Here is a 27,645-nt window from a genome sequence, read left to right on the forward strand (position 1 = left end):
GAGTAGCGAGCCAACTGCCGAGTCCAACCCTGCTGAATTTTCACAACGTCACATTGGCGGATCATACCATTCTGGGGGGAAAAGGGGGGGGTCTCGAATATTTACAATTCATTGTTTGCTTTTATTTCCACTCATCTGGAATATTAATGTAATTAAGACACATTTTCACAGAAAGTATAGTAAACATTTGTCACAAATGGTTATTTTAGTATCTGTCGTACTATTTGTATGCTCCGTGTTGCAACCTACCAACCCTATCGTTGGTCTCGCTTGTTTTTATTAGTTGAACTCAAATTGAAGGTTCACCAGACGTCTGACGTGCAGGTAAATCGGGTAGGTAGATATGAACTCCATAACTTTAGCCTTGTTTTGCGGAAATCAGACCTTCTAGGGGTATAGATAGAAACATCATCCTGTCTTTCTCCAACAGAGCTCGCATGACGCATACATTTCTCTAGGCTCCTCACCACCAGTAGCTACCAGAGCCAGAAGAGAGCCTAGGCTAGATCATAGGTTTTCAAAGTGGGAGGAGGGGGGTTTCAGGGGAGGCTCAGTGTGAATGGAAGTTAGTAATTACATTACCGGTAGTTATCACATAGCATGTGTGATTGATTGTTGAGAGACACCTTTACAAACACATTGTTGGAGAATGTATTCACAGATTGGCCAAATAACCTATCTGATAATATGCCCAGTCCAGAGATACAGTTTGGGGGGATTTTACTCAGAGTCAGAAACAAATAAATGCCTTCTCAGATAGACCTTTTTTTAATGTATTTGGTTTAGTCTGAAGTTATGTCAAACAGCAATACCAGGCTATCTTGGCTTATCGTTGAGTGTCTATGGCACACATGGGCAAAATGCGGCCCCAGGGCCGGCCCCGGCCCCTGGACCATCTCAATCCGGCCCCCAACGTCATCAAAGAAAAACAAAACAACCCCCAAAAACTCGATAAAATGCAGAATTATGTTAGTAAATCCCATCTGCTACAGCCATTAGATTTGTATCACTATTATATCAGGAGATTCATGAGAAAATACCAATAACAGCGGGGGAGAGGGTTAAAAATATGGAGACGCCTGCGTGTTGGCATGTATGATGTCCAATGTGTGGCCCTTCGCTTACTTTATCTGACACTAATGGCCCTCTGGGGAAAAAAAGCCCACCCCTGGTCTATGGGATCAAACGGGCGCCCTTTTCCAAGCTTGGTCTGAGGGGAGCCGAGGGCGGCCCACAGTCTCAGACTTTGAAAACCCCTGGGCTTGATGGCTACATCGGGGACGGTGATACCCGGGGTGACGGTGACTGTCCCTGAATGACTGTGTGGTCATTCAACGTTAATGAGGTAACGATTTAGGTTAGAGTTGCCTATTGAAGTGTCATCAAGGAAAATAGCGATCAAACTAGGATAGGAAATAGCACTTTTTGTCAAAGCAGTTAAGAAATGCCCCCCCCCCCCCCCCCCCCCCCTCCCAAATACAAAAAAAAAAAAAATCCATGTTGTTCAAGACTACCATGGTACAATCAGCCTGTGTCTGACTGATTGCACACAAGCAGCATGAACCATAGTCTGGGAACGCCCACAAAATGTTAAACGGCTGGTGGCGAGTGGGGTAAAACCGCCAATACTCATGGGCTGACTCACCAAAAGACGGTGCTGCGGCTCTAAACTACAGGTTTGGGGGTTCTAGAGCAGAACACAAGACGTCTGCTCAGATGTGCGTTTACTGCGGTGGTTAAATCCCCGATCGTGTCTGCCTGGGCTGGGCTATCAGCTAAATTCTAACTTTGCTGAATGGATAGAACGGGGGAATTTACCCCACCCTGACCCCACCCCCAGGCTAACCCAGCATCTATTGTGGGCGTTCCTAGAGCCTGTATGGGCGTTCCCAGACATGCAGACTGTCTCTATTGCACACAAGCAGCATGAACGCATACATGTAGAGCTAGCTTACTTGCTACTTGCTGCTCTGCTCTTATCTTGCGTCTTGTGCCTTATCGACTCTCGTGCTCCACAGCAACAGTATTCCATCACATGCATCATTAACCAGGCAGTCACACGTTGATAGCAGTCTGCGGTTTTGAATAACCTGCTGAAACTAGCATTGTCCAATGAATCATCACCGATCAAATTCACATGTGCTGCTCTCTCGACGGCTGGGTTTTATTCAGGCCTCACAGGGCCTTGCAATTAGTTTGTCTGCAAAGCAAGTTGACATAGGTATAGGTGATAGGAATTCCCCTGCTTGGTGTGCATAAGACAAGATGGCAAGATAAGATTAACTTAATTGACTCCTAAGTGGAAAATTGGGTGCATATATGCATAACAAAATTAAGTAAATGATGTATAATGACTATGGGGCCGCCGCCTGGCTTATTGGTAAAAGCAAACAAAGCATTGATCTGCATTCATTACTGTTGTGGAGCTGCAGGGACACAGTCATATCAGGTGATGTTTTACCAGCTCATCCAAAACGTGTGACCAGACACTGGAAATATGAAGTTATGCTGTTGTTGGTTTTCAGCATCTGCCTCGAATCGGTTGCGCATACGCAGCTCAGCCGCTGCACGGCCTCGAACGCAGCCCGGCTGCTGCATGTCCTCGCCTGCTCTATTGGCATGTGCCATCACTTTGCATCACTGATGACATCGCTCACTGATGACATCACAATGATGTCACAATGTCTATGACATCTTCAGTGATGTCACATTTGCCAAGTGTAAGCAAAAACCACAATTGCTCGAGTGACATCACTGATGATGTTGTAGATGATGATGTCACTGATGATGTCATAGACAATGATGTCACAATGTCTATGACATCATCAGTGATGATGTCACAATGTCTGACATCATCAGTGACATCATGTACATCATGTACAATATATCGGCAATCCGGTATATGCCGATGGTAGTCATTTTTTCATATATCGGTATCCATCAGATGACAGCGATGTTAATATCGGTTATTGTATCGGCCAAAATTTCCGTATTGAGACGGGACAATGCGCTAAATCTATGATTGATGGGATTTTCGAAATGTTTTGGAAATAAACAAAGACATTACTTCTTAAAAATCTGAGTATGTAGAAAATGTTATGATCATAGTAATTTGTTTTTATACAGATCATATCGACATCCGTAAATATCGGTTATCGGCCATAACAGCAATGTTAATGTCAGTATCGGCCACGATTTTTATATCGGTGCATCCCTATAGCTGCTCCTTATAGACTCACATTCTCCATTTTGGTTGCGTCCTGTGTAGCCTTTTGTCAAATAAATTCCACTTTTAACCTCTGATCTGTCCACTGCCTACCATTATTTATATATATATATATATATATATATATATATATATATATATATATATATATATATATATTATTATATATTATATATATATCGCTGCAATCATCCTCCACCCTATCTTTTTTTGGCACCGTACAGTATGTCTAAATGCCCCTGTACCCCTCGGTTCCCTATTTCCTCCTTCAGTCTATCATCGCTCACCCCTCACCTAAACTGTCCTGTATGTTTCCACTCTTGTGTGACTGATGCTCTGGCATGGCAGACAGCCTGTCTTCTGTCTCCTGCCTGTTACCTCTGGCAACTGGGATGTGCTAGGAATTGATACGGGAGAGGAGGCAACTACAAATCATACAGCTTTCGGCTGCAGTGCAAACAGCAGATGGCCCACCTATAGCAATCTGCTTTAGATGGCATAATATTCATTTATGGAATGCCTTTGAAGAAAAACAAAGACATCAAGAGTCAAAATAAAGTGTTCAAATATAATTTTAATCACTTGATATAGGTTTAACCTAGGGGTGGACAATAAATCAACATCAATATATATTGTGATAAAATATGCCTCAATAACAAGTATTTTTTAAATAAATGTTCAATATTTCAATAGACATACAGCTGACTCTGAGTCAGTGCAATGCATTCAAGCAGAATACAATAGACTTGGCACATTCGCGCACTCGATTGCTGTAGGCTCGCCCGCTCCGCGGCCTTGCCCCCCCTGCAGCTCGCCGAGCTGTATGTAGCCTGAGGCTAGCCGAGCTGGCCCTGCAGCTCGCATACCCAGCTCGGCCGCTGCACGGCCTCGCCCGCAGCTCGACCGCTGCATTTCCCCTCGCCTGCTCTATTGGCATGCGCCATCACTTTGCATCACTGATGACATCGCTCACTGATGACATCACAATGATGTCACAATGTCTATGACATCTTCAGTGATGTCACAATTGCCCAAGTGTAACCAAAAACCACAATTGCTCGAGTGACATCACTGATGATGTTGTAGATGATGTCATAGACAATGATGTCACAATGTCTATAACATCATCAGTGATGATGTCACAATGGCTGACATCATCAGTGACATCACAATTGCTCGAGTATAACCAAAAACGTGACCAAAATCGCAGAACCTACTTACACCCTTTTATATAACTAGGGATCTCGCGCGCTCGATTCCTAGGCTCGCCCGCTACGTGGTCTCGCCCGCCCTGCAGCTCACCCAGCTGGCCCTGCAGCTCAGCTGCTGCGCGGCCTCGCCCTGGTTGCTCCTTGATGGCATACTTCAGGGATGCTGGATCACATGTACTGGATGGAGCTGGCAACATTCAGCTGTCCATGGCTGAAGACGGGGGGGTCTGAAGGCAGACTCCCACTTCTTTTTTGTGACATCACTGAGTCACTGATTATGTCGCAGTTATTACATCACTGATGATGTCACACATCACTGGGATTTATGACATCACTGATGATGTCACAGTTGGATTTATGACATCACGGATGATGTCACAGTCACATCACAGTGGGACAATCACAGTGGGACAGAGAAACAGAGAAACAGACAGAGCCTACTGATGATGATAAGGAGGATGTTTGTAAACATCTATTGTGTCATAAATGGGCATTCTTAGCAGTTTTTTCCACATGGCCTTTTTAGTGTTAACTAAACACTATTTGAATAATATCGTAATTATCGTATCGACTGATATTTGTGCTATCGATTTTGGACATATTGTCCAGCAGCCGTCTAGTTTATTTAGTATCCACAAAAGACGTACTGATCACAAACAATTGTGTTTGAGTATTTTGGTGACACAACTTCACTAGTGACATCTGTCTGTGTGCGTGTGCTTGTGAGCGCAGCGTGTCAGTGCTCGTTTGACTGTAGCTGCTGCTCGTTGTTACTGCGGCAAAGAGCGTTCCAGTATCATGTGCTGTGGGCTCGTTCTCTTCCTGGCACACTGCATGTACTCACACGCGGTCAACATTGTGTCAAACCCTCCCATGCATAGATAGAGGGCTTTTGTAACGTTGTGGTATTCATTGGCAAATAGGCTACTCACAGCGTCCTCTTTTCCTGCACGCTCACGGAACAAACAGGTCCAACAGAAACAAGCATACATCCTCCTTTCTCCTGTTTGTTGTCGAAGCCAAAAGTCAGCAGTTCAGTTCAGAGAAGACAATATTTGAGAGGAGGGTCGAGCCGAGCGCTAAAGCCTGTGGCATGATGGGAGGCAGAGCGAGGTCAAAGGTCAAAGGGTAAGTGCTGTGTGGGTCAGAACACACCATGCCTGCTGCCTATAGGCTCCAAACAACAACTACAACTGTTACCTGGCCTACATTGGAAAAAGTATGAACGCTCCCTTTCCACTGGTCTGGATTCTATTACTAGTGCGTTCATTACGTGACCAGTCACTTCCCCCTTCAAATATTTTAATAGCACTCTCTCTTAGTTACTGTAATTATTATAATATTAATATTATAATTAATCATTAATATTGTAATTACAGACAGACAGACAGAGTGCACAGGATGTTTCCCACATTTGGTAGACTTCCTGATGTTATCCTAGACTACACACCAACCTTTCACAAACAATATTCGAGGTGTATTGTTTTTGATCGTCTTAAGCACAAAAATCTTGTTCAAAAAGGCAAGTTAATTAGCGATACTAACTAAGCACTAACGCTTTGCTCACAATGAATCCTACTCTTAAAGGGGCAATCCACTGAAAAACAATGCTAATTCATTTTTCACATGTTCTCACACATATCCGAAAAACTACAAACCGGTTTGCAGACTTTCATTTAGTTTGACAGGTATTGAGAGTTGATTTGAGTCGTGGACCAGTGATGTCATTCATGCACAAATGACATCACTGGTCCACAACTTTACTCAAATCAACTCAATAACTGTCAAACTAAATGAATGACTGCAAAACGGTTGAAATCTTTTGAACACGTGTGAGATTATGTGCAAAATAACTCAGCATTGAAAATCGGCGGAGTGTTCCTTTAAGTATTGTAGATTTCATTCTACAGTGAATCTTTTGATGGTGTGTTTTTTTATGATCATAAGTCTGTTATTATTATGCTGTATTATTATCTAATTATCACCACCAGCATACTGCCACCAACATAATATTCTACTGTAACGATATAGCTATTCCCCCACGTAGAACTCTCCACCCCCTCATTTTCCAATGTTCAGCTGCTGCCTGTCCACAATTTCCGAGACGGAGTTCAGCTGGCTGTTTGTGTTCGTGGGCGCCTCCTTGCCCTCCATGAAGGCGCTACAGCTGTTGTCTTCTCCTGTGGGCAGCTCTGGACTCGAGTCCCCTGTGGATTTCTGGCAACTCCCTTTCTTCAACAGCCGCATCAGAGCCACCCGCAGCTCGCGGCAGCGCAGGGCGTACAGCAGGGGGTTGACCGTCGAGTTGAGCAGGCAGAGGGTGCTGCAGAAGGCGAACGCCCTCTGCTGGGCACGGGTCAGGTGCACGGACAGGTCGGCTATCATGAAGGAGAGGGCGGGGAGCCAGCACCCGACCATTATGAGCAGGATCAGACCGAGGGTGCGAGCCAGTCGGATGTCCATCCTCATGTGGGCTTGGCCTGGCCCCTTGACGCTGGCCATGGAGGCTGCGTGGAGGTGCGCCTTCCACAGGATGAGAGCGTACGCCCCCAAGATGAGAACCAGAACCACCAGGAGGACGCTGGCCCAGCAGGCCAGGTAGACGTGGTTGATGTAGGGGAAGAGGCGCGAGCAGGGCGGCGTGAGGACGGTGGGACACCTCCAGCCCATCAGAGGCAGGAAGGCGATGATGATGACGGAGGTCCACAGAGCGAGCAGCGCCAGCAGGGCTCGGCGGCGGGTCAGCAGCACCTTGTAGCTGGACGCCTGGTGGATGCAGAGGTAGCGGTCGAGGGCGGTCAGCAGCAGGCTGCCCACGGAGCCGGTGAAGGCCATGGTGACGCCGCCCAGCTTGAAGAGGTAGGCGTCGGGGCCGTCGTTGCGGTGGAACAGGTGGAAGTCCAGGAAGCTGGTGGTGAAGAAGCAGCTGGCGAAGACGTCGGCGAGGGCGATGCTGCCGATGAACAGGTAGGTGGGCCGCTGGCGCAGGCTGGCCGTGGCGGCGATCACGCCCAGCACCAGAGCGTTCTCCAGCAGGGTGAACGGACCGGCCAGGAAGCAGATGGAGCCGATGGCCGTCTTCTCCGCCTTGGTCAGGACCATGTAGCAGTCCAGATCAGCTGGTCAGTTGAGGAAAAACACACAGAGAGGTAACATCTCAATGGGTATCTTTTGTTTTGGACATCGAAACTATAGCATCATTATTGCGCTCATCATATAGAGAGCCGCAGGGATGACGTATTTTTGTAGTCAGAACGCGGAAGTCCCGGACTTCCTGGTTCTTCACTGTTTCTGTCTATGGGATTTTTCAATGGGTTTTTGCCGCGATGCTTCAAATAAGGTCTCTGGGCAAGGCAAGCTTAATCAAACGCGAACCAGAGTTCAGTCGGATAATCTTCACACATGAGGACCACTTTCATGAGTTTTGTAGCGTAAATGCGAGCCCTAGAAGTAAAAAGCTCGAGCTAAACTAATCCAGAACTACACACTGTCGCATAGGCTTCCACGTCACGTCAGCACTCAACCTGGATGTGCACTGATTACCCCGGGCTGAACGGGCTGAACCAGGTGAGGGAAAGAGAATTTCCGTGTTCATCCTTTGAAGTGGTGATGTTATTGATGTATCCCCATCGACTCAACAGTGTAGTCTCATTTAGCCGTTTGCTAGCTAGCCGCCCTTTTAACGGCACGTAAAAGCTTGAAAACTCATAAAAGTGGTCCTCGTGTGTGAAGATGATATTACTAAACACTGGTTCGCGTTTGATTAAGCCAGCGTTGCCCAGAGAGATTATTAGAAGCATCGTGCCAAAAACCCATTCAAAACTCCCATAGGCGAAAACAGTGAAGAACCAGGTGTGTTAGCATCGATGATTTCCGGACTCGTTCCTGCGGCTCTCTATTTGAAACCAAACTAATGTGAATTCTATTTTTTACTTCTTGCGATCAAAAACTTCCAGAAAACTTGATTGAAGATTGAAGGTATTTTACTGACTACATACCCATGGGCGATGATGATGTGTTGTCTTTGGCTTCTGCGGGCGCTAAAGAGGTGGGACCGTCCCATTCCGCCATTGCAACGGTTGTTTTTGTGTGTGTGCTCAAATCTAATTAGGACAAAATTATAATGGTGGAATACTGTAGAAACAAAACAGCTTAATCTCTATGATTAACTTCACTTTCATTAATTACCAACCTTGACCTTGTTTTTTTTCTTCCTTCCTCTTTTGCCACCAAATGGATGGATCAGCAACTCCCTGTGAAGACAAAATGTCAAAAACGTGGTTACTTTTGATGTGTCTGGTAATATTCAACTGGAAAGTTGAAAAGAACTGTTGTGAGGCAGGACAGAATAGGAAAGGCCAGGGTTGAAGGGATGTGATCGGACAAATAGTCACAAGGGGCCTCACACAGATCAGGGTGTGAAGCTATAAACATCCTCTCCTGGTTGAGGAAAACTGGCTAATTTGGTCAGAATCCCCTCATCAGACTCCAAAACTCCCTCCCTGTGTAGAAACAATGAGGCCAATGTGATCTCAATGTGATCTCAATGTGATCTCAGTGCTGCAATGAGCCACTGTTTCCCATGTCGGTGTGTTTTTGGCTGCTGCCTGCTGCAATGCTGCATACCAACCAGTAACTTCTTTGACACAGGCGGTTTGTAGGTTTCCCTCCACAGCAGCTTGGGAATGTTAAACATGTACAGCAGGGGTGCCCAACCTTTTTTGACCCAAGATCTACTTTTCAAGTAGCCAGCCTTCCGAGATCTAACAGTCCAGTTTCAACATCGCAAACGCACACACATCGTTTCCAGCCTGCAGTAACTAACCTCACAACACTTTCTCTCGTTGTCCCACAACCACTTGACATTAGGGCTGTGAATCTTCACTGGCCTCACGATTCGATTCGATTACGATTCAGAGGGCTACGATTCGATTTGATTACGATTATCGATGCATCTCGATGCATCTTAAATCGATGCATCACTTTTTTCCCCCAATACATGATTTTTTTTTCTCACTTTCTTTTTTCTCACTGCGTGGCTACTTTTAAAATAAAAGTGCATTTGGAATTGCATTGTATTATGATCCATAATTAAAATAAACAACTGCATGTACTTCCATTATATTTTATTATTATTATTATTATTATTATTATTATTATTATTATTATTATTATTATTATTATTATTACCTACATTATATATATATATATATATATATATATATATGTATTTTTTTTTTTTTTATAATCGTTTTTTGACGCGATCGACCTGGGGTCAGTCCGCGGTTGACCAGTAGACCCCGATCGACTGGTTGGGCACCCCTGATGTACAGTGATATGTATAGTCTACTGTCCATATGTCACTGTCCCTCTGCACTGCAGTAAGACCCCATTGTCTTTGTACCATGTCAGAATCAGAATCAGAATCACTTTTATTGCCACAGTATGCAAGTTACATATGAGGAATTTGTCTTAGTGTCTGTATGCAGCATAGCGGTCACATCAATATACAGAGATAAGAAGTAGGAAGATAACTAAAGACAATCACAAAGTTGCAAGTGCAATCAAATCGAGTCAATATATACTGTAGGCCTACAATATGTTCATGAGTGGTGTGAAGTGTTCTGTGGATGATAAATATGAATTTACGTTGAATTTACATAAGATTTACAGACTGAGTTAAATAGGCGTTAAATAGGCAGTGGATTTACATGAATTTACAGTCGGAGTTAAATAAGAGTTTACATTGAATGTACATGAAATTTACAGGCTAAGGTAAATAGGCATTAAATGTGCAGGGAATTTACATGAATTTACAGTCCCAGTTAAACAGGCATTAAATTAGTTAATAAGTTCAGGAGGAGGTAATGCGTTTGCGGGGGGGGGGGGGGGGTGTTGTTGGTGAGGTCCTTGGTGGAAGGGGTTTCCAGGCCTTGTTAGTGAGGCTGATGGCGGTTGGGAAGAAGCTGGTCTTGTGGCGGGTGGTTCTGGTCTTGGCAGACATCAGTCTCTTGCCGTGGGGGAGTGTCTTAAAGAGTTTGTGGCCAGGGTGGGAGGGGTCAGCCATGATCTTGCGAGAGACCGCTTCAGTGTCCTGGCTGCATGCAGGTCCTGGAGGGATGGCAGGTTGCATCCGATTATCTTCTCGGCGCAGCGGATGATGCGCTGAAGTCTGTTGATGTCTTTGAGAGTGGCAGCAGCAGCATACCAGACGATGATGGAGGAGGTGAGGATGGACTCAACGATGGAGGTGTAGAAGTGCACCATTGTGGCCTTTGGCACTTTGAATTTCTTCAGCTGCCGTACAAAGTACATCCTCTGCTGTGTGTCAGTATGTGTCACTAAGACCAATTCCTGTACATTTATCGTCCTTGATTTAAGTGATTCTTATTATGAGTATGTGAATTGAGGTAGTCCAGAGAACAGAACCACAATGAAAACAATGATTTCCTTCATATTCCCACATTTGTTTGTTTGTTTTTGTGTTGTTTGTTGTTTTGTTTTTGTTTGTTGTTGTTTCTTTTCTTCTTCTTCTACTTCTTTTTTTTTGGGGGGGGGGGGGAACTGACTACTGCATTCAGTTACCTGTACAGATGGGAATAACAGGAAATACATGATGTTGGCTGGCAGGTTGGAGACTGCCCTCTTGTGGCAGTACAGGGGATTGTATATGACCATGCTGGTCATGCATGAGTGGATGGTGGCCATCAGTGAGTTAAACCAGTGGTTCTAAAAACGTTTTCACATCAAGGCCCGCTAAACTGACATACATTTGACTATGGAACACCATTTGATAAGATTTTGTCCCATTAGCCTTTATCACCTCAGCCATGTTTTTTGGTCTAAAAGGCAGGAAGTAAGACAGGTGCAAGCAAAGCATTAACAAGGGCCTGGCACCGGAACACCTAAATGGATTGGAAGTTGGAAACCCGCATTAATGTTTGCTTGCACCTGTGTTACTTCCCGCCTTTTAGACACAAAATGGCTGCCGGTGAAAAAGGCCCATCTGATCAGATATTTTCTGACAACCCTCACTCTCCTGGCCCTGTCTGACAGGAGCCTGGTGTTGTGGTGGTCATTAGGCTGATTGGGTGCACCGGGCCCAGTGCACTGATTAGGTTTAAGAAGACCTTCTTGGGCCCAGGGGCCCAGCTCAGGGGGCCCATAGCCCAGAGCCTCTTCACAGGGCCACCCATAGACTGTATAAAGGGGCCACCATGTATCTTGCCCGGGCCTGGGACGAAATTATCCCTATCCACCTTATTTTTGAATGCCCCACTGTACAAATAATTGTGGGTACAAGTTCCGGTTTAACGTGACTTATTGTTGCAGCTTGCAATTTCCTTTGTTATACTCAGACCCGAATTATAAACCGGAAACTGGAGTAGGCTACGTTATAAAAGTTATAAATATAGTCACGTTATAAACAACTAACCAACGCTGGGGGTCCGTATGGAAACAGTGTTACTCGAAATGGTTAAAAGTTAAATCAATTTGGTCATTTAGTGGTGTTTTACTGCCATGTAACATAGCCGCTAGCCGCTAACATTAGTAGTAACACAGTAGGCTGCGCAGTGCGCTCTTAAAGGGATATTTATCGACGAGATTTCTGCCAAGCTGGACCTGATTAGTGATTTGCTCCGTTCGCCCAGACGGGTGTCAAGCTGTCAGCAACAAGGCCGGAAGAAAAACGCATAGGCATCATGGCCGCTAGAAATCTCAATGGCCCCAACCCCTTATTTTTGATTTTGTGCTTTTGGCTTTAACTTGAGTGGCTGGTAAAATGAGAGATGAGATGAGGGATGAGATATACGTTATTGTCCCCAGAGGGAAATTAGTCTTGGGCATAAAAGTGCACATAGCCGCAACCCGGCGTTATAAACAACGTCAAAGAACAGAGACAGACAGGCACATTAACATTGCACAACTCCACAGTAGAGAGAACCTGTTCGGCATGAATTGCACAAGCTCTATTGCACAAATTGTATAGCTCACAACATTCCTGAGATTTAGGAAAATAAAATAGAATAGTATCCAAATAAAAATAGTGAACATGTGAAACAATAGTGAAAATGTGAACATTCACTAGCCATTTGGTCATATCAATCAAATCTTAAAACTTCGGTCATATCATGATAATCATAAGGAAATCACAAGAAAATTAGCAACAAAAAAAGGTTAATTTTGGAGCCTGTATTGGTTGCTGTTGGGTTTGAGTGTTCAGGAGGCTGTGCTGTAAATCCTGATGAGATGCAGGTGAATATATGTTATTATTGAGGCATTCATTGGGCATATGTGCACTGTGGGGGATGGGTGGGGGCTTTATGCGTCCAGGCCCAAGGGCCCGTCAGGCCCAGGGGCCCGTCAGGCCCAGGGGCCCGTCATGTCACAAATCTGTGAGGCAGAGATGCTCATATAACAAGTCATTTTTTGCAAGTCCAAGTCAAGTCCCAAGTCTGAGCTAGAGGCAAAATCAAGTGTGAATGGGCAGTGGTGGCCCAATGGTTAGAGAAGCGAGCTTGTGACCGGAAGGTCGTCGGTTCAATCCCCGGGACCGGCAGGATAAATCTGGGTGGGGAAAGTGAAAAAGGCAGCGCTTGCCCCTCCCTCATTACCACCACTGAGGTGCCCTTGAGCAAGGCCCTTATCCCCAACCGCTCCAGTGGAGCTGATCAGTGGCCAGCAGATCAGACTGTGGTTGTACTGGGCAGCTTCCAGGTGTGAATGTGAACAGGGCGCTCCTGAAAAAGAGAGCATTGCTCTCAGTGACACTCCCCCTGTATAAAAAAAGGTAAAAAAAAAAAAAAAAAAAGTGAATGAATGAATGAATTAATAAATGTATTTATTTATTTATTTATTTATTATTATTATTATTATTATTATTATTATTATTATTATTATTATTATTATTATTTTTTTTTTTTTTTTTTTTATTATGGACAATGGGACACGTCGTCCAAGGGATAAAAACACGAGAAAGTGCAAGTACTTATTTACATCGTGGTCCCTGGTGGTGGGTGGGGGACTGGACAAACAGCAACACATAACATAAATTACAGCAATTATAACAATATAAAACAAGTTATGAACAAGCACGTAGATATAAGATATAAGCGTCAAGTATTTCAGCTATAGTCTAAGTCAAGTCTCAACTCAAGTCTTTCTTTGGTCACAATTCCAAGTCAAGTCTCAAATCTCTTAGGGATGAGCGTTCTATCATCTGCTGCATGCCATCCAGTCTGTTGAGAACACTGCATAGCTAAAACTAAGGAAGTGTCTCTCCTCACTCCTGTATCTATTAGCATAAATCATAATGCATGCAGTATCAGCATTGATTAGTTGACATACTTATTAATAGACCTTTCCTTCATGTTAATACACACACAAATAAAGATTGTTCACAAGTCTCAAATCTCAAGTCTAAGTCAAGTCTCAAGTCTTTGGAGGACAAGTCTCAAGTCACTGTGTGTGTGTGTGTGTGTGTGTGTGTGTGTGTGTGTGTGTGTGTGTGTGTGTGTGTGTGTGTGTGTGTGTGTGTGTGTGTGTGTGTGTGTGTGTGTGTGTGTGTGTGTGTGTGTGTGTGTGTGTGTGTAACTTAAGTGTGACTCAAGTCCGTGTCTCAAGTCCAAGTCCCCATCTCTGCTGTGAGGAGGAGGGAGAGAGACTGAGGCCATGTTCACATTACAGGCAAATCTGATTTGCTGCTAAAGTCATTAATCATCATTATCTTGATTGGTTTCCCAAATCTGATTTGGGAGTGTGTCCGCACTGCCACACATCTGATTCTCAAGTCGGATCTGCGTGTCCAGACCTAAACAGCCTTTCTGCATGGGTTGCTATGGTAACGACGTGGGCGTCAGTAAATACGTACGTTGGTGACGTGGTTTTCCTGCGCAGAAGCCTTTGATGACGAGTTGCGAGTGAGTGAGTCAAATCAGATTTGGTGGATCTGCGGGTCCGCACTGAAGTCACATCAGTCGAAAGCAGATTGGAAACTACCTCCATATGTGGTTTGGGACAGGTGACACAAATCAGACTTGGAGCGTCCAGACTCATACAACCAATCTGGATAAAATCATTAATAGGTCACTAAAGTTCACAAATCAGATTTGGCCTCCTAGTCTGATCATGGCCTGAATGGTCTGAAGGTCTTCTTAAGGGGCCCAGGGGCACTCAATCAGGGATGCAACACCAGTACAAAACACATGGAGGGGAGAGAGAGAGAGAGAGATGTGGATCTCAGTGTAACTGCCACCACGGTGCTGGTGTCAGGTTTGAGTGGTTTGAGTACGTCTGAAACTGCTGATCTCACAACAGTTAAGAGTTCACACTGACTGGTGTGGAGAGGAAAAAAAGTAAAATAGCACTCAGAATGCAACACAAGCGATGGAACTTTGCGGCGGATGTCACTTTGGTGTCACTTTGGTTGACACTCATCCGAAAGCTGCTACCTAATATGCTTTCCTGTTTGCTTTATTTCATTTTCTAGTTGAGTACAATATGTTGTATGTTCGTGGCCAAACAGTAACCGTTCTAACTGAACGTTCTGGTAATTATGATTGAGTCTTTGCCTCAGGTTTGATTAACCAACTCTCTGAAACAGCTGTATTACATTGAAATGTGTGATTGTTCATTCTGAACCATTATTATTATTATTATTATTATTATTATTATTATTATTATTATTATTATTATTATTATTATTATTATTATTATTATTTTTATTATTATTATTATCATACACTACAATAAACCACCCAACTAATTAGGTTTAGGTTTGGAAGAATCAATTGCTTCTGAAGATAACTTGATAACTGCTCTCTCCTCCCCCACATACCCCCGCTCTCCCTCCCCTGCTCCCTCCCCACCTCCTCCCTTTCCCTGCTCTCTCCTCCCCCACATACCCCCACTCTCCCTCCCCTGCTCCCTCCCCACCTCCTCCCTTTCCCTGCTCTCTCCTCCCCCACATACCCCCACTCTCCCTCCCCTGCTCCCTCCCCACCTCCTCCCTTTCTCTGCTCTCTCCTCCCCCACATACCCCCACTCTCCCTCCCCACCTCCTCCCTTTCCCTGCTCTCTCCTCCCCCACATACCTCCGCTCTCCCTCCCCACCTCCTCCCTTTTCCTGCTCTCTCCTCCCCCACATACCCCCACTCTCCCTCCCCTGCTCCCTCCCCACCTCCTCCCTTTCCCTGCTCTCTCCTCCTCCACATACCTCCGCTCTCCCTCCCCACCTCCTCCCTTTTCCTGATCTCTCCTCCCCCACATACCCCCCACTCTCCTTCCCTTGCTCCCCCCACCTCCTCCCTTTCCCTGCTCTCCCTCCCCCACATTCCCATGTTCCCTCCCCACCTCCTCCCTTCCCTGTTCTCTCCTCCCCCACATTCCATCCCCCTTTGCTCCCTTTCTCTCTGCCTTTCTCCATCATATGATTGTTCAATCTTGTTATCATTACTACTGTAATTGCTACTGTTGCGTCAACTAGATTTAGCTAGACATATTTTCTGTTAAGTCCACTGAGACATGCTTGTGAATTAGGGCTATACAAATAAACTTGACTTGACTTGACTTGAATGATTCATTTTCTTATATTGTGTGGTGTAAAACTCATGTTACTAGTAATTCATTAAAAGTATTATTGTTATAAATTAAAATATTGGATAGGCTATATAAAAAATTTAATGTATAATCCAGTGAAATGCAAACACATTTTTCCAAGGCACTATAGGCAATACTATGCTTGTCACACATTCTCGTTAGGGGCTGAGCCCCTAAAGGTCTGATCCTAGAATGGCCATCAGTGAGTTAAACTATCTCAGAGATACTCAACTTGCTTTGCCCGGGGGCCACTTTCGTGAAATGATAGAAGGCCAGGGGCCAGTTAATAAACAAACAATATACATTTTTCTGTAGCGGATTGTAGGTTTTTGGGGTGTCAGCCGGAGTTTAGTCTGACAATGTTATGCACACCGGATAGTTAGTTAGGTTAAGTTAGTTAGGTTAAGTACATACATAAGTGCCTGGGTAGTGGGCAGACGGTGGTATTTGACAATTTAGCAGCTAAATCATAGATTATTGAAAGATATTCCATATTCCAGAGTGAAATGCTATAACAGAAGTGGAGTATTGGCCAGAATGACATGAACATTTGGACACTTATTCAGCGGGTATCTTGCATGTTGCGTTCAGGTGCACTGTAAAACAAAACAAAAAAAACAATGCAATTCCATCGCGGGCCACACACGGGGCGCCCGCGGGCCACATGTGGCCCACGGTTCGCAAGTTGAGTATCACTGTCCTATAGGATGAAGATATGCAATCAATAGATTAAACTATGTGTGTGACAAGCTGATGTGAGAGGATTAAATCAAGCGAAATGGCCCTGTGACATGACTGATGGCCTGGATTCCACCGTGGAATCATCGTCATCATCATTTCATTGATTTGACCAGGTAGATTATTGAGAACACATTTCTCTTTTACGATAATGACCTGGCCAAGAGGGCATAGAGGCACTCACAAAAATAAAAACAATACAAATAAAAACAAACTGTAAGCATAAAATATAAAAATATTGTGTCGCTATATTATGGCTGAAACATAAGATTTTTTTTTTTTTTTCTTGAGCCAAATATAAAATAAAGTTAAAATCTATCTGAAATGAATGGTTATTCAGAGTTGGAGAACTTTGAATGAGTAGAACAAAAACAAAAATAATAAAGGATCGCGCCTAAGATTACATTACATTATGTCATTTGGCAGACGCTTTTATCCAAAGCGACTTACAATAACACATTTTTGTCAGCAATAGAGCAATCCACTATGTAACACAGTCTATGATAACTACAACTTCTGAAGGAACAGTGGTACAAGTTAAGGTTAGTTGAAGTTTTTTTTTTTTTTTTAAGAGAGAGAAAGAAGTTAGATCAAGAAGGGCCCAGATGGAGCCTGGAAGATAAAACAAAATGTATGCAAAGTATATATAGGCTTAAATGATTTGCTTCCCGATGTGCTCTTCATCATCGAGGCAGATAGTAGCCTTTAGAACACGGCTCTCTTGAATACTCTATTCTGATTGGTCAATCAACAATATTCACCGGTCATTATTTCTCGACAACCGACCGCTGCTCTGCCACACCTGGATTAATCAGTTGATAAGAGCTTTTGTCAGCAAGACACTACTAATTAGGCCAACCAGTTGCAGCTGTGGTGTCTTGTGTGCCAATTACGAATGAAACCGCTTTGTCGTTGAAAACGCTATTAAAAAATCTATTTGAATAATTATTTTTGTCAGATTATTGAATGATTTAGTTGTAGGCCGTGTTCTAAGCGGGATAATGTATATTGAGGCGGTGATTACTGGGAAATAATGACCTTCAGGTGAACGATTAAGCCCTCCGCTGGCGCGTCGGGCTCAATCCACCTGTCGGTCATTATTTCCCCCGTAATCACCGCCTCAATATACATTATCCCTTACATAACCCACATCAGCGTGAGTGATCACCGTGCAGCAGCAGAGGAGACGGAGCGTTTATTTATTTATTATTATTATTATTTTCACCATGCCCTTTGTTCCAGTGTTGTTTCTTCACTCTGCTCCTGAAGCTTATGATATCTGTTTTTCATCACAAATAAGGCACTGCCTTATGAAAGCATGGAGGAAACTGTGGGAGTAAATTACTTTCCAGTGAGTCTCTTATTGACGTGAGGGACAATATTTCTCAATTCGACTAAGGGCCACGGGTGCAGTGTGCACTCTGGATATTACACCCCCTCAGGCTGTTTCTCTCCTCCATCGTGGTGGAGGATCTTGATTGACGGGGTGATACATCTTTCTCTGTTAAGATGCTCAATCCAGTCATATCCTTATCATCAGTGTTGGGGGTAACTCATTACAAAAGTAACACATTACATGTAATATATTACTTTTAGCAGTAACTCAGTAATATAACTTATTACTTATAGGATTTCAGTAATATTATACCAAGTTACCATTAAGTTACAAATTGAGTTACATTTTTTTTTTTAATCAAAGCACATATTTACATCATTTCCTAATCTAATTGTTTGTTTTTATGCAAATAACCACTATAGATGACAATAACAAAGTAAAAGGATAACAAGGATGACAGGATTTACAATTTTTTGTTTACACTGACTTCAAGATGGTTTAAATTATTTTTCGGGATGGTTCTGGGGCGGCGATGTCATTCTGCTGCTGCTGTTATTACAGTGAAAGTAATGCAAAAGTAGTGTAATAAGTAACAAGTTACTCTACACAGACAGTAATTTTGTAAAGTAACTTATTACTTTCAAATGAAAGTAACTAGTAATATGTAGTATATTACATTTGGAAAGTAACTTGCCCAACACTGCTTATGATAGATAGATAGATAGATAGATTTTTATTTCTGTGTCATGCACCATATTCATGGTGCCCAGCCCGTCTGGGCTTACAAGCTTACACAAATCATTCAAGTTCAGCAATACAAACAAATCAACAAACAAGCTACAAAAAGCTCAAACATAAACAAGACAAGACAGAGTGTATATTCAGATGAACAACTTCTCCATTCTGAGTTAACCTGGCCAAACTGAAGACTTCTGTCATCTCTGAATAACCATTCCAACTTAGCATCATCTCCTGACCAAAATAGTTCAGGTTTCTTATTTTGCATTAACTGAAATAGACACAATCTCGGTTCCTCATATAGCATACAATGAAACAAAAAATTAAATTCATCTTCCACAACACCTAATTCACATACAGTACAAAGTCTCTCCTCCTCAGCAATAGAATTGAACCTGCCAACCTCAATAGCCAAAGGGAGGGTACCCGTTCTCAACTGGGCACATAAAGATCTTCTGGATCTATCCAGGGGTAAAGTAACATAGGGTTCTGGAGTAAACACATTTTTAATTTGAACATATGTTCTGAGTTTTGGTTTCTTATATAGATATATTATCCTTATATAGCAAACGATTGTCCCAAAAAAGTAAAGCCATAAATATGGACATCCAGTAGTCACACATCATAGTTGTGACATCCGTGCTGAAATATGATGTGGGGCAATAACCCACATTGTGACACCCTGCCGTGCCACGTTGTTTCAAAAGATCTCAAACCGTTCCGCCATATAGTGATAAGACGATTTGAAATCTTTCTAAAGTTTTACGTTCATTTTGAAGTTATTACTAGGAAAAAGGTCACAAAGTAACAAAAATAACGCAGTTTACAAAATACAATACCAAAAAAAAAATCAAATCCTTACTGAAGCGTATAAGAACAGATACACTCCTCCTGATGAATGCCAGTCAGGATATAATAATTATATCAAAGAATTACACTCACTATAATGAAATGACCTTGTGGGAGCTTACCTTCAGTGTGCTCCAGTCCAGTCAGTTGCTGTTGTGTTTTTAGATGAGCTGATTTACACAGCAGCAGAACCAGCACAGCATCACCGCACAGGCTGCGGAGTGGGAGAGTGATAAGGGGGAGGAGAAGGAGGAGGGTGAGTGTGGTACAGGGCCGTAGCCAGGGTTCCGAAATAGGGGAGGTCCAGCAAGGGGAGGCGCCGCCGAAAAAAAATTGAGTTTTTTTTACCCCCTTTTTAAGCCATATTTAGAGTAATATATCATTTTAAATCAACATTAGGATTATACTGTTGTGATGTCATTATTCAGTATATTCTCTTTCATGTCACCACCTGCTCAGCTCTCCTGTCAACATAATTGTAACTAACAAACACAAACTGTTTTAGCCAAATTCATATCAAAATGACACCTACAAACACAGGTACACAACCCAAGCCGTACACAACACACAAAGTTACTTAGACAGACTAGACACTTACTTTCTTGGTTGTTGCTAAAAAATCTGTCAGTGTGTGTCACTCACTGTCTGTCGTTCACTCGCTCACTGTCTCGCAGCTCGCTCACCTTCAATTATCTCGCCAGGCAGACAGACAGTCATCACTCACCACCATGCTGCTGCTCTCTCAGAATCAAGTTACCGCGGACGCGGCGTCAGATGACTTCCTGCCTGACCTGCCTTTCGTTTCAAAATAAAAGCGATCCCGTGTTTTTCATGCTTTTCCTGTTTTCCATGCAGATTGTTTTATTTTTTTACAATCTTCGTTCTCAGGACACTCTACAATTTTCTGTTCCCAAAGTCCGAACTGAATTGGGGAAGAAAGCTTTTAGGTTCTCTGCACCCACCGCATGGAACAGTCTGCAGTCTGATCTTAAACTTAATAGCTTAGTAACCTTAAATGGTTTTAAGGCTATGGTAAAATCTCTTGAGAACAGGCTGTCTGTATGCAAATGTTTTATTTGATCATTTTAATGTTTTTCAATTGTATGTGTTTATGTGTTTGTTTGTTGTAACTTTGTGTTGCTGCTGTTTCTTGGCCAGGTCTCTCTTGTAAAATAGATCTTTGATCTCAATGGGACAAACCTGGTTAAATAAAGGCTAAAAAAAAATATATATATATATATATATATATATATATATATATATATATATATATATATATATATATATATATATATATATATATATATATATATATATATATATATATATTAAAAAAATCTCTGAAATATTAGGGGAGGTCCGGACCTCCCCGTCCTCATAGCTAGCTACGGCCCTGGTGTGGTATAAGAGGAGAGGGAGGGAGGGAGGGAGGGAGATAAAAGAGACCAAACTGTCCTTTTGAAGTATATACGAGTACAGCTGGAGAACAGCGATAACATTAATGAAAGAAAAAAACAAGATTCCGTTCTTTTGGATGTAGTAAAAAAGCCTCCAATAGCCTATTCATTGCAAATCACACTTTGAAAGGTCTAAATCCACATTTTCCTTAGATATATAATAGGCTACAGTTAGTGACCATTTGAACACACTGAAGTGCTCACCTCACACACACACACACACACACACACACACACACACACACACACACACACGCACACGCACACGCACACCAGGCCCGGTTTTACAGGGGTGCAAAAGCATGCATTGCACCCTTATTTTAATTGTCTGCATGCTCAGTTGAAAAGAATTATTAACTTGAATTATAATTGTTGTTTTTCTTTGTTCTTTGATGTGAATGTATGGCTTTTTGGCACCTACATGTAACCTTTTAAGGTTGAGATAATTGTATTATCATTATATGGTCCAAATATTTCAGTAAAGCACTTGAAACACTTGAAATATTCTTGCTTGGCTGGTATCATTCTACTTGAAATGATGGTCAAATGCATTATTTTTAGTAAAATAACGTCATAATGTCATGTCAACATGTGCACCCCTTCCTATCTAGGATGCATCCCTAATCATCTTGTTCTGGAACCGGCCCTGACGTGCGCACACACACACACACACACACACACACACACACACACACACACACACACACACACACACGCACGCACGCACACACACACACCATTGTGCATGGGCGTATGGTAAGGATGGTGCAGGGGGACATGTCCCTACCACTTTTCCGATGACCTAAAATTGTCCCCACCACTACTTGAATGTCAGCAGCGGTCGACATCATGACTGCCTTTCAGAGGCTGTGTAGCTCATTTTGAATGGAAGCTTGATAAAGCGAGTTTCAGGAGCGGGACCACGCAATCCATCAATCACAGCGTTCACAGCCACGCCTTGATCCCAGGTGGACCTAACCTCCTATATAATCGTGCATTCCTTTCTAACTGGGAACTGGTAATCTTACGACTTCAAAGGTCATGAGCTGGGACGGCGACGTCACCAGAGCTGGTATTTCCCATTCCAAACTCGTAGGAGCCTCAGCAGCCCCGACCTCAAAAATCCAAGATGGCTGCGCCGCGCAACAACAGTAGTTATAATCGTAGTAATGTTGTTTAGCACTTCTGCTTTGTTTGTGTCTCATTAAATCAGCTGTACACACAGCACCGCCTACCTTCTATCTGTGTGGACATGAGGCTGCAGTGTTTGTATGCGCAAAATGCCATGTTATCAACTGTTATTGCTAACAATGGCTAGCCTGGCTAGCGACCCACCCTCTTGTGTTCTCTCTCCTCCCTTTCTCTCTGTCTCCTTCTTGTTCTGTCTTCCTAGTAAGGGGGTCTGTTGAAGCCCGGCTTCGACAGACCCCCTTACTAGGACTAACATTTAACTTTTTGTTTTAAAGCAGGCTGCCTCCTCTATCTGGTCCTTTCACTTTCATGCATTTTTAATCAATAGCCTATAGAACCAATGACATGAAACATGCTTCTCCGTTTCAATTTTTAATGTGAACATTTTCCATTTGGAAGAAAAAGCATAGGGCTACAGTCAAACAGATAGGCTACAAAGTGTACCAGCTGTATTATCTCAATGTACTTACAAGGCAAAAAAGGGTATAGCAAACAAGCTAAAACAACAAACAAGGACATCGATCAAAGGTGCATGAAGCAAGTTAGCTGCTATTTATATTATAGACAATGAAGGTGACCGTTATAAATATGTATATAGGAGAAATAATAATAAATTATAAATACATTATTAATATTATAATAATAGTTGAAAAACAGTTGAATACCTGTGTACAAACTAAGTATCTGTAAACCACACTGGATTGTAAACACGCTACAAGTCAGATATTGCACAGTTGTTTATAGATCTATAAAAGCAACATTTGGGGACAGTAATTGCACAGTTATTGAGACACAATTTTGGGACAGTCTCGCATAGATTTATGTAAGATCTTTCAAGTTGAAAGTCCCCCCCCCCTTTATAGTCTGTAATATTGATTATTTACTGGTTTGTATTAATGACCACCCAATTCCGCAGTGTACCCATTTACAATGGGTGAGTCAGTGCAACAGGAGGCAATGCGAAGTAACCAGGGATTTCCACTAACATGGCAGTGGGATAACAGGTTGTTTTTATATTTCAATCTGTATTGTCCTACATAGATATAAAGTCTAACTTGCTTCATATCCATCAGATGAGTTCCTCCAGTAATCAGAGCAGTTCAATTTAGACTGTGTCCTTTTCTGGCAACAAAACAATTTAATCAGGTCACAAAAATCACATACCCGAGGCATTTTGAAAGAAATTATAGTTTTATTTTAGCCTCTCAATGAAGAGAAAAGTATGTTAAATAGCACAATAACTAGGACCAACAAATATATCAAAGACAGGCCAATAGATCAGAGAGACAGTTTTTGGGAGACATTCGTAGAGAAAATGACCAAGTAAAATGTAGGGTGGGGGGGGGGTCTTGCAATCTGGTCTGACATCTGGTCTTGCAATAATATGAGCAATGGCTGTCTGTCTGGTGCACTGCCAGTGTCTTCCCCTCTCCTGCCCTATCATTGACCTGATAGATCCAACGAGCCAGAAGACAGGAAATGTGATTAGCAGAGCAGACAGCACAGCTCCAATCAGCCTTCTTCTCTGTCACAGCCAGCCAGCTGCTTCAGGACAGAGCAGAACACAGCACAGGATGGCATGGAGTACAAAAACGTTTCATTAGCAATTGGATTACATGCCATTGATACACAACCCTTTTTTTTTAAATCACCCAATGGATGCAAGTTCAAGATTCAAGATTTCAAGATTCAAGATTTTTATTGTCACTCCGTAGTACAAGTATCACGTGTGAAATTCTTGTGCTGTAGGCTCCGTTACAACATAGTGCAAATAACAGTGTAACAGTGCAAAAACAGGGCATATAGATGCAGTAAAACAAGAGAACAACAAGCAATAACAGTAAACTTTTCCTTTTCTTTTCTAGCGTAGACACCTTAAAACATAATTAAACATTCTGTTTGCACAGGTGCAAATAACATAGGCATAATTATCATATGTAATGGTAGCAGCTACTACAAGTTTCAGTCACAGCTGGTTTTACGATGGCACATTAATATTTCAGGCTATTCAAATTTCGTCTCCTCTATATCCCAAATTGCCAGACCTCTGCAGTGTGAGGAACATGGATGTGGAGAAAAAAAAGTCGCAGCTTCTTTATGAAGTCCTGCCAGTGACATATCAAAAGGAGTCAAATTAAAATGGAATTGCTTCATGCCAAACAATTTATTATTTACTGTTCTGCTCAGAATAATAATGCCTTAATTAATCAAGTGTAAGATGTCGCTTAGGGCCCCAAAATGTTCAGAAACGGCTCTGAATATATTACAGTAGTTATTTTGTGATGTGTTTTTTAATTTTTGTTTTGTTTTTGTGTAGGTCTCCACACTTTTCCTCAACCTGCCTTGTCTACGTCTACATCAGTTATTGATTTTCAGCGTTGTCAGTCGTTACTCAAAAAAGTAAACTATTATACATTACACATTAGTTTAAAAAAAGGAATGCCTTACTTTACTTAATTACTCCCTGCAGAAAGTAATTTGTTACACTACTCATTAAAGTATTTTGCGTTACTCCGCAACATTGCCTGAGATGCATTGCCACGTAATTGCCAGTTAACAATATAACATGAAACCGTATATGCCCATATCAGCACACATCCCTATCCTAATAAGGAGGACATACACAAGATACACAACCTAGTGGTTGTGTTGCGTAATTGCAGTAACAAAGCACTACACATTTGGTGTGTTTTTATGGATTTGGCTTTATGGATTTGGCTTGTCCATCCAATGTTCGTTAACGCGATATATGAGGAACACCTTGATGGAATTTCATTAAATTTGCCTCAAACGTCGACTTGGACTCAAGGATGAACTGATTACATTTTGGTGGTCAAAGGTCAAAGTTCAAGGTCACTGTGACCTCACGAACGCCATTCCCAAGATCGTTAACGCGATATCTCAGGAACGCCTTGACAGAATGTCATCAAATTTGCCTCAAACGTCGACTTGCACTCAAGGATGAAGTGATTAGATCTTGGTGGTCAAAGGTCAAAGTTCAAGGTCACTGTGACCTCACGAATGCCATTCCCAAGTTCGTTAACGCGGTATCTCAGGAACTCCTTGACAGAATTTCTTCCAATTTGGCTCAAACATTGACTTCCACTCAAGGATGAACTGATTAGATTTGGTGGTCAAAGGTCAAAGGTCAAGGTAACTGTGACCTCACGAACCCCATTTCCAAGCTCTTCAATGCAATATCTCAGGAATCCCTTGACGGAATTTCTTCCAATTTGGCCCAAACGTCGTCTTGGACTCAAGGATGAACTGATTAGATTTTGGTGGTCAAAAGACAAGGTTTAAGGTCACTGTAACCTCACGAACGCCATTTTCAAGCTTGTTAACGCGATATCTTAGGAACGCCTGTACAGAATTTCTTCCAATTTGCCTCAAACGTCCACTTGGACTCAAGGATGAACTGATTACATTTTGGTGGTCAAAGGTCAAGGTTACTGTGACCCAATGAATGCCATTTTCAAGCTCGGTAATGCCATATCTCAGTAACACCTTGACAAAATTTCTTCACATTTAGCTCAAACGTCAAAGTCTTGACAGACATGGATGTCGACTGCTCACGTGTTTGGCGGAGGCGAATACCCGCGGTGCGGTCATTCTAGTTTTCCTTAACCCTACAGATTCAAACCTGATCCTGCAGATAATTGAAGAACTTAGGCCACTGATACTCAACATCTGTGGTTCTTGAGCGTTTTCACGTCAAGGACCCCTAAACGGACACAAATTAGACCATGGACCCAATTTGATACGATTTTGTCCCATGGGTCCCCCATCTGATAAGATTTTAGTTTTGCGACGACGCTACTTTCCTTTGTCTTGCAAGAGCCATGGGTGTTGGGGTCGTTAGGGTGATTGGGTACAACTGGGCCCAGTGCAGACCATCAGTTTCTCTCCCTCCTCACCCATGCACCCTTTGTTATGTTTATTTCTTTAGTCTAGGCCAGGGATACTCAACTTGCTTTGCCCGGGGGGCACTTTCGTGAAATGATAGAAGGCCAGGGGGCCAGTTAATAAACAAACAATATACATTTTTCTGTAGCGGATTGTAGGTTTTTGGGGTGTCAGCCGGAGTTTAGTCTGACAGTGTTGTGCAGGGCCGTAGCTAGCTATGAGGACGGGGAGGTCCGGACCTCCCCTAATATTTCAGCCTGCCAAAAAAAAAAAAAAAATTTTTTTTTTTTTTTTTTGCAGGCCAGGCCAGGCCACTCACTGAACAGCAGGCCAGGCGCCGCCTACTGGTTTACTAGTGGTTTTATTACTTTATTCAGGTTTAAAGTGGGTGCATCTCATTGTAAAATTGGACTTGGCCCAAATTGGGCTTCAAATGGCCCAAATCAGGCTTCAAACGGCCCAAATCTGGCTTTAAACGACCCAAATAGGGCTTCAAACGGCCCAAATCTGGCTTCAAACGGCCCAAATTGGGCTTCAAACGGCCCAAATTGAGCTTCAAACGCCCCAAATGAGAGCTGAGCAGGTGGTGACATGAAAGAGAATATACTGAATAATGACATCACAACAGTATAATCCTAATGTTGATTTAAAATGATATATTACTCTAAATATGGCTTAAAAAGGGGGAAAAAAAAGCTCAATTTTTTTCCTGCGGCGCCCGTTAATCCGCCTCCCCTTGCTGGACCTCCCCTATTTCGGAACCCTGGCTACGGCCCTGGTGTTGTGCACACCGGATAGTTAGTTAGGTTAAGTTAGTTAGGTTAAGTACATACATAAGTGCCTGGGTATCGAGTAGACGGCGGCATTTGACAATTTAGCAGCTAAATCATAGATTATTGAAAGATATTCCATATTCCAGACTGAATATAAGTGGAGTATTGGCCAGAATGACATGAACATTTGGACACTTATTCAGCACTGTATTTTTTTTGTTTTTTTGTGGTAATTCCATCGCGGGCTACACACAAGTTGAGTATCACTGGTCTAGTTTGTGTTGTCTAGTTATTTTCCCTTAGTTTTAGACCCCCTCCCTCGTTTGTTACTTCCTTGAGCTTTGTTGTGTAACAAGGGAGTCATACACCAAAGTAAAAAGTTAAAACAATAATTGATTAACTCAAACTAATAAGCAATAACTTACAACACAACCCAATAGGAGTGGGAAGGTCGTCACACTTTTAAATGTTTTATTGCAGAAAGTATATGTATGCTGGGGACCCCCTGGACTGGAAAGAGACAGGTAGGTTTAGCGGTGTACCTGAGGAACAGAGACTTTGTCTGTTCTGTGATCTAGAACAGATTGAAAATGAGATTCATTTTATGTTCTTCTGGCCTCTG

General features: G+C 42.7%; 1 protein-coding gene across 2 annotated transcripts; it reads right to left on the reverse strand.

Annotated features, from left to right (window-relative positions):
* Window positions 1-3,833: 3,833 nt before the first annotated feature.
* On the reverse strand, window positions 3,834-8,677 carry cnr2 (cannabinoid receptor 2). Of its 2 annotated transcripts, XM_083662704.1 has the most exons (3): window positions 8,630-8,677; window positions 8,436-8,540; window positions 3,834-7,556 (listed from the first exon to the last, which is right to left on the reverse strand). In XM_083662704.1, the coding sequence occupies exons 2-3, from the start codon at window positions 8,506-8,508 to the stop codon at window positions 6,499-6,501; spliced, it is 1,131 nt and encodes a 376-aa protein (XP_083518830.1). In that variant the 5' UTR covers window positions 8,509-8,540; window positions 8,630-8,677; the 3' UTR covers window positions 3,834-6,498. The 2 variants fall into 2 exon arrangements, with proteins under 2 accessions (XP_083518830.1, XP_083518829.1); XM_083662703.1 differs by having other exon boundaries at window positions 8,436-8,645.
* Window positions 8,678-27,645: the final 18,968 nt, after the last annotated feature.

The sequence above is a fragment of the Poromitra crassiceps genome (genome assembly GCF_964638095.1).
Source record: "Poromitra crassiceps genome assembly, chromosome: 29".
In the NCBI taxonomy this organism is placed as follows: domain Eukaryota; kingdom Metazoa; phylum Chordata; class Actinopteri; order Beryciformes; family Melamphaidae; genus Poromitra; species Poromitra crassiceps.

What these genes read in the sequence shown, in the direction of transcription:
- cnr2 (XM_083662704.1), bottom strand. Translation starts at nt 8,508, where the DNA reads ATGGCGGAATGGGACGGTCCCACCTCTTTAGCGCCCGCAGAAGCCAAA. An exon ending in CACATCATCATCGCCCATGG is followed by an intron (nt 7,557 to 8,435) that starts GTATGTAGTCAG and finishes TCAACTGACCAG; the next exon opens with CTGATCTGGACTGCTACATG.